General features: G+C 40.5%; 2 protein-coding genes across 2 annotated transcripts; both read right to left on the bottom strand.

Annotated features, from left to right (window-relative positions):
* Window positions 1-420: 420 nt before the first annotated feature.
* Window positions 421-5,682, bottom strand: LOC144643990 (uncharacterized). The gene is made up of 2 exons (XM_078503390.1): window positions 4,967-5,682; window positions 421-1,624 (listed from the first exon to the last, which is right to left on the bottom strand). The coding sequence occupies exons 1-2, from the start codon at window positions 5,177-5,179 to the stop codon at window positions 1,328-1,330; spliced, it is 510 nt and encodes a 169-aa protein (XP_078359516.1). The 5' UTR covers window positions 5,180-5,682; the 3' UTR covers window positions 421-1,327.
* A 3,330-nt stretch (window positions 5,683-9,012) lies between these two features.
* LOC144643982 (uncharacterized) lies at window positions 9,013-12,442 on the bottom strand. The gene is made up of 5 exons (XM_078503383.1): window positions 12,219-12,442; window positions 11,920-12,096; window positions 10,610-10,801; window positions 10,054-10,242; window positions 9,013-9,595 (listed from the first exon to the last, which is right to left on the bottom strand). Exons 1-5 carry the CDS (start codon window positions 12,385-12,387, stop codon window positions 9,564-9,566), a joined length of 759 nt encoding a protein of 252 aa, XP_078359509.1. The 5' UTR covers window positions 12,388-12,442; the 3' UTR covers window positions 9,013-9,563.
* Window positions 12,443-13,327: the final 885 nt, after the last annotated feature.

Below are 13,327 nucleotides of genomic sequence, written 5' to 3'. Positions count from 1 at the left end.
TAAAACTGGAGGTTTCATTTTTCATATAGAATTCAAACTTACACTGCCTTACACGGTAGGGACAGACATGACCTAACATTCTATCCGTGTCCATGGCCTGGAAATCTAAACCCGGCCTTGGCCTATCCCCATTGTGGGGTAAAGCCAGTCCAGGTTTTTCCTTTGAGAAGAGGGTGGAATGGTCTTAATGAAAGGGAGAAAAAGAGAAAGTGGAAGTATCTGGAAGATTTTCATCCAGCTATAATTCCATTGTTTCACAACATCTCTTTCAAATTTCCTTTCGCCGATATATGATATTTTGCCACATCGTATACAGAGAGTTGAGTTTAATAAATTAAAAATCTTCCCATAGTTTGCGATAACACCTTTAGTTGTTTTATATTAATTTTGTGTACCTTGTGAGTAATGTTATGACTCAAATTAAGACACGCCTAAACACATTTTATTTTGGACAGCGCTTTTAGCTTTTACCCGCGTGCTCTTTACAACTTGTTTGTACTTATTGCCAACGTTCGAGCACGACTAGCTAGCTAACACCAATTGACCTGTACGAAGCACGTGCTCATTTAATTATAGTATTTGCAAACTTGCATTTAGTGACTACAGTGGCCCGGATATTCCGATTTCCCGAGCCTCTAAAGGATACGAGATTTGTTTCGAGAAATCGGCAGGGGATAAAATTGCAGTGTTCATCTCAGAGTGAAGCAAATCCAATGGAACTTTTGGTTTAAGTTTATGGGAGGTTCGAAAATTTGAGGATTCGAGAAATCGGAATTCTATTGTAATTGCCAAGGGTTTCAAATATTCAAAGTGATAGCACACCACTGCTGCTTTGTGATTTATGAAGTTAGTTGTTGCATCACCGATCGCATACCTTCTATGTTCCTTACTAAGTGACACAAACTATTAGTTCGCTCGGCATATTATGTGTAGACTGAGTAGGTTCTAGGTTTGAATAAACAGGAAGGAACACATTCAAAAGTTCTATGACAATACAGTTTTGACCCAGTTACTGTACACTAAATGAACAAAACTTTCTATCGACTTAGGGGGATCTAAAAGGTACTTAGTTGGTGGAAGGCAATTTTCAGTCACTGTTGTTATCCTTTTATAATAGAAAGCCATAGGCTTCCGTAGAATGATCCCTGACAGTGAACAAAAGACACTGAAAGTCATAAATTATTCAATTTAAACTGTCTGCCCCGTCCATTTTTGCACGAATTGCCACTTCATCGCCGGCGGCAATTTTAATACTTGACTGCAAGCATCTAAGAAACTGTCATCCTTTTTGTGTCTCGCCACATTCATCTTCTTTTAGTGTTAGAAACTAAACGCTACTGTCATGTATCAGAGGCTGGTCAGTGCTTTCAATATCTACCGTAATCCTATTCACTTTCTTTGGCTCGACATTGTTTATATCAGGTGAAGAATCTCCTTGTTCTTTCTTTAATAGCGGGTCTCTAACATGGCGATCCCTTCCTTGAACATGCGCCCTTTCCTCGGCTTGCATTCTCAACACAGCTCCAAAATCAAATGCAGCGGCTGGTGCGCTTGGCTCGGCCAGCGGCTGGGTGGGCGGTGTGGGAACCACTACCTTGTGGCGCTCAATTGGTGTTCTTGGCGTCTAAAGAAAAATTGTGGTGGAAATATCATTCTTTAGCTTGCATAAACAGGTGAATTCAGAGTGACATGGTGCAAGAGGATATTTTCTCTTGCATGACGTCATGGATAAACAGCTGGACTGAACACGACCTACCGGTAACATCTTGTTCATCCGGCACTCATTGCGCGTCCCAGGTGACATAAATATAACGAGTTATATAAATGGGCCTTTACCCGCATAAAACTTTCAAATGGTACAAAATTCGTCATGCTGGATGGCAATCACTGGGACACCCAAAACAAAGAAAAGTCAAGCTAAACTGGTTAAAGTCGCATTTGTTTTAGAGGCTGTCACATTCCTTTTGCCATTCAACAAGGCGGATTTTGTATCATATGGCCGTTTTATGCAAAGACTGAGTGCTTAGGGTAAGGGGGGGGGGGGGGGGGGGGGGGATTGTTGATGGTCTACAGTAATTACCAGGGGGGGCTGGCAGCTATCTTTGATCTTACCGCTTTTCTGCTTTCGATGATCGCCCCAGTTGAAATCTGTCATCATTCGAGAACCGTACGGAGCATGCGCACAATGCCTTGGCAAAAAAACAACAACATGGCGTCGCGTGTCGGTTGACTGTAGAAAACGAATTCGCTGTTGGTTATTGCCGTTTACTTCCCGTTATATTTTTTGTGGCTTCTGGTCTGGTCCTCTGTTTTAGGTTAGAAGAGGGGCAGTGATTCGGTCTGCTCGGGGTGCGCAGTAGTTCCTCGTCCGGCCAACTTTCTAACGAAGTTTCTCGACCGACTCCATCCCGTGCCCAACTTTTTTTTTTCCTTTCTGTTCGCAATATTAATAAATAGGGTCTTCATTGGCCTTAAGTTTTTTTTCTCTTTACGTCATTTCTCCAAAAGGTTTTTGGTAACTTGTGGGGGTACTAAGGTGGTGGCTTTCTTATAAACACTTCACACTGAAAAAGCCCTATATCTGACCCGTCTCCCATCCCCTCGGGCCCCCTCGAAACCTCTTTAAATTCATTTTTCCTCTAGAAGTGCGTACGTGGTTCTAGGTCATCACTTCCCTTGTCTGTGGAGTGGTCCCTCCTGCTAGGAGAACTGGGCAAATTTTTTTTTACTTTTGTCAGAGAAGATTACTGATGGGAGTAGAATATTCTTTGGAGGTGGGAGAGTTAGTGTCTCAAGGGTCCATCAGTGTCTCTTTACAGGTACAGTACATTTGAGGGCAGATCCTTGCAAATACAGTATTTGTAGCACAGATCGCTAATTTCCCCTCAAATTTTTTCCTCCCTGGTCACTAGTAGATGGCATCTACCAACACCTCTGCAGTCTCCCAAGGTGATAGCAAAGTCTCGGACCCCACAGCTGATTGTCTACAGAACTGCGGCTCCCACCGCGACTAGTCCAGAAAAGATCGTTCAGCTATCCAGTGTATGAAACAATTACTAAAAATTCTCTGTGAGATTTCGGTCTTCACTGGATGTAAAAACGCAGTGGTGGTCCCGTTCGCCGGTGCGGCGTAAATTTCACCTGTGATCTTCTATCGAATAGATGTGCTTACGACCCCTGGATGTTCGAACGTGGAAACAGTTCTCGAAACATTATGACCTTCGCAAACGACCGTCCGCCATAAACTTCCGCCATCTTTTTTTCAATCAAACCGGTACTTAGTCCCACTCGGCCATATTTCTTTACTGGGGCGATCATCGAAACTCGTCCCAGACCTCGCTGCCACCCCCCTGGTAATTACCATCGCATTCAGAAACGTTTACAGGGAATAAACTGTTCTGGTATATTTATACATCAATAGTAACTCACGGACGTAAAACACTTAATTACATTTCTCAGACTTACACTCGGATTAACAGTAAACCACTTGGGGTTTGTTTGTTTGTTTATTGTATGTATGACCTTGTCTCGCCAACCTGCCGGACTTTCTACGTCTTACTGTCAGTGTACTGTTATTTCGTTTTCAAAAAAACCTCAGTAAGACATTAAAAATGACTACCTTTTAATACCATTTCATTCGTTACTGACATTCTTTTCAGGAGACCTTTAAAATTAGTTAATTCCACTATTTAAATTTATATTGCACTGAGAAGTCTGAGAACGGCAAGATTGGGATAACCCAACTTAGTTTTATTACAGGGGCAGAAACGCAAACCAATATATCATTGATGTCATTGTATTATGCCTGTATGAATTTATGTATTACTTCAATCATCTATATTTTCTGTTTTATGACAGCTATAATATTTATCCTTTTAATTTAAGCCTGGATCGATGTTTTCTTAGATACGTTTACACGGTATATTAGTTGTGCGTTGAACGCTGAAACTGTAGCAAAAATCGAGGCAAATTATTTTTTAAAATAAAGGTATCATTTACAAAATTGAGAGGGCTGAATTTTGGCGGTAACAGCACCCCATAAATATCCCCTTGTTTTTTAAAACGTGATTTTTAAAAAAAAACAGCTCTTCATCACTGAAAAAAAAAATGAGGGGAATGATAGGTGGAAAAGTATTGAATGATTTTCCATGCTACAAGTTACATTGTTCTACCGAGACCAGCGAAGTCTACCCCAGGAGTCTACCAGGTGTATCACGATAAAAAAAAAGAGACAATACGGGTCAATATGTTGATTTCCGTAGGACTTCATTTTATTTCACTAAATACGACCATTCGTAAATCGTAACTAGTCATTCACAAATTGGAGCACGTTATACAGACGAAACAAAATGCTCCCCTGATTAGGTAACCTAATTCCTAAACCAGGGTCAAAGAGTGAGAACACAATTTAAAAATGGCATTTTAGTCTTGTTGAACTCTACTAGCTTCTACTGTGTTGAGCAAACAGTTGGTGAGCCTTTCTGCTCTCCACACAGCTCATTTGCATTTAAATGGAAACAATTTTTCGAGCGATGTTACGCTTGGATTGTAATATAAAAACATGAACGGTTTCCGGTGGAGTCTGCATCATCGCAAAGCTTGACTTTTCATCCGCAGTTAATATACGCCTGCATTTCCATACGATTTTCAGTTTCTGTAGGTGTGATTTTCTCGTAACGTTCTTCTACAATTATTGCTTTAATATTTCCTCCGGAAAAAATTTGACAGCGCCTTCTCTTCACCACAAATTTGCATTTTCTCGTCTGAAAATGCCGTCTAAAATAACAACACGTTGAGTGAAAAATTCAAAATGTTATATCAGATTGAAAGCGACTTTATTATCGTGAAATAGACATTTCATGTTCTCAACCAAAAGTATATGACCGTAGGTAAAGTTGAGACATTACAGAAGGCTTTTGTGTTTTAGGGGTAATAAGCGATTAAATAGCCAAAATTCATGACTTACCATTAGGTGGTACTGATATACGTCGTATTTGTTTCGTAAAGCCGTGTTTCTCGACGCTGGATCCATGTACATGTCAAATGGCGATTTCACTGGCTCCTCAAAGGATCGGCATGGCCCTCTACACGCGATCATGGCGCAGCACCACAATAGTACAAGAAATCCAGCCAAACCGGCAGAAATATAGATGGCTAATAAGTCATCAGCCAAAATCATATTCAAGATGAAATGTTCCCGCTACTTCTGCGGTCGATCGCTTGTCGTTGATAATTTACGAGCACTGATCACAAATTTCCATACATCCACCCTTGCTGAAGATGTTTCTAGAGTCTGTAGTAGTTTTATAGTATTTTAGGAAATCATCGGCCCGATCCCATTAGCTTGAAAGTTTGCCACTAGCGAATGATGACTTTAGAATACACAAAAGGCGATGGCAAGTTATGGAAAACACGAGAACGCGGTTAGAATCAAACCCTGTCTGGCGCGTTTCAAAGTGAAATTTTAAACGTGTTTATTTCATTTCGCGCTTGACCGGAGGTGAAAAAAATATTAATGACGCGAGATTCGCGCGCGTGTTCGCGTAAATATGCCATGATCAATGACGTCTATTTTGATTGCTTCTGGAGTTGTTGTGCATCGGAATCAGTAAATAGATAGAAAATTTATATATCAGTGGTCTAATTGTCTGAAAGTCGCCATAATAATGATGTTTCCTGGCGTGATGGCCCAAATGACTACATGCTGTAAAAGTTATCATATTTGCATGCTGCTCTAGCATTTAAAACTCAATTGATCTATTGACTACCGCTGAGTCAAGGGGAACATATTGAGGGCTCTGGGAATGATAATTTCGTTGAAATTCGAAAAAAAAAAGTTTCTACGATCAGTAAGTGATCGACCAATATCTATAAATTTAAAATGACAGCCAAAGTGAGCTTTGCTTCAGAATGCAGCTCTAGAGATCTCTAGAACCACATACACGACGCAGAATAATGCACGTAACCGTTGTTGGGTGTAATGTTCAGTAGAAATGCACCTGCAAGACGTTAATGACATGTAAATTTAACCAAATTGTTGACTGCTTACAAGGTGAACTTTGCATTTTAAAGTTCTGGTCTTACAGTGTGGGGAAGGGAGGGGGGGGGGGGGGAGGGTATTTTAGGATTTGATATTGTTTTTTTGGTTCCACTTCGGGTGTTCAACGTTTAACTATGTAATTAAGGAGTCAAATGTGCTTTCAAGAGGAAGAAATAAAAAATAAGCATTGGAATTTATACTATAGGTGTCCAATGCGACTGTTTTTTTTGCATGTACTGCGTCATATGGGTAAAAAAAATTAAACCCGCAAATCACGAGTCTTGCGCCTTCAACGTTGTACCACTGCAATGAGCCTGGTTCTGCTATGCGCCCCCCCGTCAGGGGGACAGTCCTCTACCTTTTCTCCGTCAGCGTGGCTCGTTCACCCAGAGCTCCCAACAACTGTCACTGTACTCTTCTCAGGGGGTCTCGCCTCAACCATCACTTTCCTTTCAGTCAGCAGCTCAATCTGGTTCCGCGTCAACGCTCGTGGGATCTGTGGTACTCAGAAACATTCCTTGGAAATTTTCTAATTGTTGTATAACGTGTCAGCTTATTAAACTATTCGATATTCGTTTATATAATTATTTTTGACAACTTTGTTCGAGCTTTATCGACCTTAGTTGGAGTTGTATCTAGATATCACGATTCACATATAACAGAAATACCCTTTCACGTTTTATTAAGTTGTTGCTATCTCATGATCTCATCATGAAGCTACTAGCCCCTACACAGACGTTCTTTGGGCTCGTCACGCGTTCCTCCCCTACGAACGAACACGTGACGAGCCCAACGAGATGAGAGTCGAGGCTATCTGTCACGGACGGACGGTTTTCTATAAAATTACAAAAAACTGTCATTTCACGTTTTGTGTCAATCAAGGTTCACAAAAAACTGTACCATTTTCTTCAACGGGCACGTTTTCACTTGAAACGAAATCTCAAGAAGTACAGTAATCAAAATTCCACATAAAAAATACCACTGCTGAGTCATGCAAATTCCAGTCATGATCAGGCTTGATTGACAGCTTCGTGTTTTACGTTACAAAAAATGCTTATGGGAGTTTACTTGGGTAGATATATCCATATATCAACCGCTATTTCTCTTTCCAAGTGATAATCTATTTCCTCTTCTAACTGGTTGATCAACGTTCCCTATCAATCTCTCCAATTCCAAGCGTCTTTGGTGCAATACATAAGCACTTCTTATCGCTTTCCAATGCCACCAAAACACGCTCATGATCGTAAACCCAAATATGAAACATATCGCCGAAAGAAGTCGAAACACTTTTGGATTATTCGCACCATAACAATCCTCACAGTGCTCCTCAGTCATATGTTGTTGTTGCTGTGCGACTCCCAGGAAAACGAAGCACAAAATGATAAAACAAAATCCAACGAAAATGAAAATGGTGTCGCGCATCAACTTCTTTCGCACAGATCTCGGTTGTATTTCCTCTTCCATGGCTGAATTCCATCTTAATTGGCCAACGTTCTGTCTTTGTGCTGCAATTTAGGTCGGGGATGCGATTATCATGTCATTTCATCAGTAAAATATATCACATAAAGCTGAATTCGAAGCGATCGCGGGCGAGCACGACTTATCTCTGATCACTGATGTTGACATTCAGTTACAATATTTACGTACGTGACACCCTTCATTTCCACGGTGATGCGACATCATTTGCTATTTCTTGATAGTTTTTGACTTGAAATTATTTTAATGTGCTTTATTATATTTTTATCTGATGATCAAAGGAAGTTACTATCATTTTCTTCGTGTTTCTTCACTGAAAGAAAAAAATCTGGACAAAATCACTTTGTATGCAACATGAGATTGGGTGTACCAAGGTCACGCAACCACGAAACAACTTTGCGACCGCTCCAATCGTAAACGTATCGATAATATTCACGAATCATGTCGGGTCTTGATTTGGCTACAGCAATTGATATTTCTGCGCTTCTGTTTGCCCTATTCGTTACATTGTGGATCGTTTCAATAATCTGCACAAGACAGCCGCTTAAAGACATCAAAACAACACTGGAACGGACGCCCAATCGAGTGCTAAACAACGATTACACCAGGCATCATTTGATTGAAGAGAAGAATCCCGTTAAACTCTTATGACTTTGGCGAAATCAGAGAAATAATATTTTTATAATTCACAGAATGAAAAGCCTAGAGTAGAAACTGGATTGAGGATGTGCAGGAATTGGCTTTAACAGGTTCAACATGCTTTGGCGCGAAATGGACGACAGAATTGCGATTTGCATATGTGGTTCATACCGAATATTTTTGTGTAAACAGAATCAATTTCGAACTATTCATCTCCGCACGTGATCACGGATATATATTTTACGTGATGCAATAGTATTCATTTTATCTTTTACCTTTACTCGTTCAATAGACGTTCCACTGAACGGCTGCGAGTTATAGTATTCTGGTGCATATATCAGGCGTGGTGTGGTCCATTTTGCGTTACAAACAAATGGTGTCACGCATTCCTCTTGAGTTGTCTGAAAAACACGAAGGTTGCTGGGACAAAGGAACTGACCTGAACTGATTGTGATGCAGGAGATTTGATTGGCTGATACACATCTGGTGTGCGCAAGAATACCACAGAGTAAAACTCTCTAAACATAACGTTCTGAAACCCAAACTTAAAGTGCCACAGTAGATCTGAGAATTCTCTAACACAGTCCTACCTCGCCACACCCTTTCCCTGTTCCCGTCCTAACAGCGTAAAAGGCAAAACAAGCTCTACGGTAGGGGATTATCTTTCTTCAAGAGCTATAACTGAGTATAAATCCAAACATTCGATTTGGCTTATTTTCAAAATGATTTTTGCGTCTGAAATTTGGGTTAGGGTAGGGTTGGGTTTATTCAGTTTTCAGAAATTTCGTTTCGGTATTTTGTCAAGTATTTATGTACACTCCAGGCTTAAATATATTAAATTGAAGTCAACAACGCAATTCAGCTCAGTCTAATAACATTTATTTGAAATGATACCAAATATAAAGAAGACGACACACATGTTGGGCACATGCTCATACAAGTTAACTGCGTAAAAGGTGAGGTGATATTCAGCAACAAATTAAATTTAGCAGCGTGTCCCGTGTCAATTGCCTTTTTAAAAGCCTGCTCAAAACTAACTAACAAATTACAATGCTGTCAGCGTGCCAAAGGTCTTATTCGTTTTAATTCTTTTTTTTTGTTTTTGTTTTTTTGTTTGTTTTCGACTTAGCTCAGTAAAGACAATCAAGTCCTTTTTGTGGCAAAAATGTCTTTCGTCTTTTGCCCTAAACTAGGTGGTGCCGTCTTAGAATCGATTTGATTTAATTTGGTCCTTATTTCTATATTGTCGCACGAAACTGTGCTATGTTTTAGGGTGTGGGTTCAATGTTTGACCGGAGCACAAGACATCAACACACACCTAACCTAATCTGATTTCTGTAAGGAAAAAAGAAAAGAGAAATATGCCAAAAATGCTTGCTTGTTGAAGCGCTTCCCGAAGTCACTTCGTTTAGAATGGGTCAGAAAGATTCTTTCTTCCGCCTGTAAATTAAAGAAGAGAAAAACAACGTTAATTACCAATTAACCAATTAAGAAATCAGCATTTTCATAAAGAGCCCAGTGATAACGTTATTTCATTATTGAATCGCACAACAATGCGATGCGATAGAGATAGCTTATTAGGTTGATGTATTAGTTTGAACATGGCAACGGCCTTTACCTAGTGCATGAGTACTGCAAAAAGCAGCTAGGATGGCTTATCAATTTCTCCCAAATTGAAGTAAGTGGCATAATGTCAGGAGGTTGTGATGAAATAAAGGAAAAAACGGAATTATATTTTTCCCTTTCCTTTATTTTTTGCACCCGCATCTTTTCCTTTTTTTCGTTCAACTCAGTGCAAAAAGACTATGAAAATTCGTGTCATTTTGTAAGAGCTAGGGAATTCTGTATGTACTAATCCCCCTTGCCCAACCCTCCATGTTTATGTTTAGAGAACTAACCTTTACGCTGTTGCTTGTCAAGTTTCTCGCAGATTGTAGCCCTCGTTTTTGGATCGACAAACTTTCTGAAATGGAATGGGCATCGCTGTCTGCACATTGAGCGGTCACCAAATTTTATGAGTACCGATGGCTTTAAGCATTCCGTACAAATGCCTTGTTCTGTGCATGCAGCGCAGGTTTTTCCACATTCTGCAAGATAAAATAGAAAAGAAGGTTGCAATTAAGACATTACCCACTTCCATGGATATTCGGAGTGGGACACTTACGGTCCCATTTAAAACTCTTTCCCTTGACGCATCAATTGATCCTTAGGGCTTTTTATCACGAGTCTGCTCCGTCCGTTGTATCCCTTTTATCTGGAAAACTCCCTCCGTCCGATCGCAACGCACTGGCCCAGAGGATTAAGAGCAATGCGAACCCTTTTAATTTTAGTCAACTCAAAAAATTATGCATTACAGGCGCAAAAATACGCGAGGAGCGAGTTTGATAGCACACCTAGACAATATATCCAAGTTTATTACTTCCGCTTATACAACAATCTGAAGGAAAAACTTACTGTTGTTTGGTTTTTTGATTTGCTTAACTTCGCATCTTGGAGGAGACGAACCCTTCTCGAGTGTGTAAAATGGGGGGCAATTTTTAATACACCTGGTGATGTTACTGCCGGGTGGAGTGAAAAGCTTTAGGTCTTCTTCGCACTCGGTGCATACACCAGGCTCAGTACAATTGGCACAGCCGCGTCCACAGCCTGTATTAAGAACATAAACAATCTTTTAATACCAAGTTATACCGTGTTCGGCCAACGCCGTGAAATTATTGAAAGTTCCGATCAGATATATATTAATTAAACGAGTTGGAAGTTGATAATTAATTATTGTTATTTCAATTTTAAAAGTGCCCTCGGTTCAATAGTAGGATACCTCTGGTCAGCTAGAAGCCATTTGACAAAATAAGAAAGTTGTTGTTGATGACAATGATGATTATGTAAGCGTTTCCAGATAAGACTGGGCCACTTCTCCCTCCGTTCTCAAAAAAAGATTATCTTCTCTGTTTATTTATATGGCTGTGGCTATATGCCCGGCAGCCGGGCACGGTCTTAAATAGACTAAATGCCCGGCAGTCAAACATTTTTACAGAATTTCCACTGAAAGATGGCAGCCACAACGTATTTATTATGAATACAAAGAAACTCGTTCAATGTGGTCCTTCTCAAGCGAGCCAGTACATAAAAAGATTGTTAACATTTTGTGAGCATTCTTTCACATAAACGTCCGGCCAATTTTTCTTCATTCTCGGACCGCAAGAAACGCATATCTTCCTTTGCAGAAGTCGTGTCTCAACGTTGAAGAATCCATCATCACATATTTTACAGGAGCCGTCCTCACAAGTCGTACAGTTTCTGGGACACTCTAAGGGAAACGTTATATAAGAGAACCGTTTTTAAAAAGGAGTACAAGCAGAAGGGGTTTTAATTACAGTGTATTTTGGGCAATTTCAGGAGGATTTTGTTATTTGTAAAAGTTTTACGTAATGCTTTAGACTGCAAAATAGTCGTTTCTTTTGCGAACGCGCTCAGCTTTCGAACGAGAGCGATAAGCGCTTTTCCAACGACTTTGGAGAAAAAAACGACTGTTTTGCAGTCTAATATTGCTTCGGAGAGGGTGTAGCCCTTTGGTCTCTAAAGACGAAAGGGAAAAGTTCGAAACGTGTACCGCGCGCGTGCTGCGTGAATAAATGAAAATCAAGTGCCCGTGGTGCACGATCCGCGCATGAAGTTCTCCCTTCTGGCTTTACACCCCTTACTGTCAACGGGACTCGAAGTATTTATACCAACATCATCAAAAAATTCAAAGGATATTAACTTACCAGTGACACACTGTTCAATAAAAAGAGCAGGATTCTTCATCTTAAGTCGCCGACCACAAGGGACACAGACACTGACAGTTTTATTAAAGCGACGAAGGGTTATCGTTTTCAGTGCAAAATCGTCATCACACGCCCGGCAAGTCCCCTCTTGACAGTCTGAACAATTTCTGTGACATTCTAAACATAAAGAACAAAATCAGCTTTGACAACATTGGGGACTCCAAATGTAAAGCAATAAATCAGAACTACTGGATATACAGTTGATAACAGAAGGAGACAATATTGCTTTTGTAACTTACCCAGAAACTTCTTTTGCCATGGTCTCGGTCCTCCCGGTCTTCGTCCTCCTGGTCTCGGTCCTCCGGGTCTCAGTCCTCCGGGTCTTCCTTTTCCGCCTCGTCTTCTGGGTTCAGCTGTAACAAGCAGCACAGCGACGACCAACAACAAAGCTATCAAAACGCTCTTCATAGTGATGCCTTCGAAGATTTTCCAAGACTGAATTGCGCAAATGGGACAGTCCTTTTTATCTCGGTATTTTCATGACTGTTACCCGAGATCGGTTTACTCCAGATACGTCTAGAAACAATGGGGTACGTAGGTGTTAAACAATTAATTGCCTCTTCGCCGTCAAAAACAGCGTGTCACATCCGTTATTTAAGCCTCGTAACGTGGGCATTTGAAGTTCCAGTTGAAAGATAGCCTTGGCTGATGTCATGCGAGATTAAACGCCCTCGTAAGTGTTGGCACGTTTCTTTGTTACATTCCCGATGTAATTCTTACCACAAGAAGGAAGTTATTTTTGACACTACAGTACAGCAGAGAAGTCTTTGAAAGATGACCTTATTTGTCTCAGTAAGTATGTCCCTTTTGGAATACACTGCCCAAGAATGATCCATTCAGATAAAAGATAATCTCAAAAAGAAAAACAATACGTACTTTGTTTCACAGGTCGTCATATCACACATGCATACGTCGACCATGTGCAAGCTCGCCAAATTATGAGTCATCAGTCATCATACGCAATTTTGCTGCACGCGCCATATACTGGGCCAGTAGGAATGCAGAAATCATGTTCCCATCTTAGCTTCAGTGAGCGATTCTGATTCAGTACCCGCTAAAGCTACATTTTGTAAGAAAAAACTCTAAGTCTTTGATCATAAAATTGTCTGAAATTATCCATTACGTAAAGTATGGGCGTTAAAAGTAATTGTTATTTTGAACGTGACTCCTGCCGTATCACTCTTTGACCTGCAGAAGGATATTAAACAGCTTAGTTCCATTACCGGAAAAATGTTTTAAGAAAAAGTTTAAAAAAAGAGAGAGAACTTCCGGACCATGCATTGGCGCATGGCTGGCATGCAGTTCAGTCTCGGCATTACGTGGCCTACAATACAGGCTAGCAGTCTCC

The sequence above is a fragment of the Oculina patagonica genome, chromosome 2 (genome assembly GCF_052425735.1).
Source record: "Oculina patagonica isolate OP01 chromosome 2, crgOcupat, whole genome shotgun sequence".
In the NCBI taxonomy this organism is placed as follows: domain Eukaryota; kingdom Metazoa; phylum Cnidaria; class Anthozoa; order Scleractinia; family Oculinidae; genus Oculina; species Oculina patagonica.
Note: the sequence above shows the minus strand (reverse complement) of the source record. Positions and strands in the feature narration are given on the sequence as shown.

Excerpts from the sequence above, each read along its gene's own strand:
- LOC144643990 (XM_078503390.1), bottom strand. The coding sequence starts at position 5,179 with ATGATTTTGGCTGATGACTTATTAGCCATCTATATTTCTGCCGGTTTG. Across the intron at positions 1,625-4,966 it reads TATATCAGTACCACCTAATG|ACGCCAAGAACACCAATTGA; the intron begins GTAAGTCATGAA and ends ATTTTTCTTTAG.
- LOC144643982 (XM_078503383.1), bottom strand. The coding sequence starts at position 12,387 with ATGAAGAGCGTTTTGATAGCTTTGTTGTTGGTCGTCGCTGTGCTGCTT. Across the intron at positions 12,097-12,218 it reads ATGGCAAAAGAAGTTTCTGG|AATGTCACAGAAATTGTTCA; the intron begins GTAAGTTACAAA and ends CTTTATGTTTAG. Across the intron at positions 10,243-10,609 it reads AATCAAAAAACCAAACAACA|AATGTGGAAAAACCTGCGCT; the intron begins GTAAGTTTTTCC and ends TTTATCTTGCAG.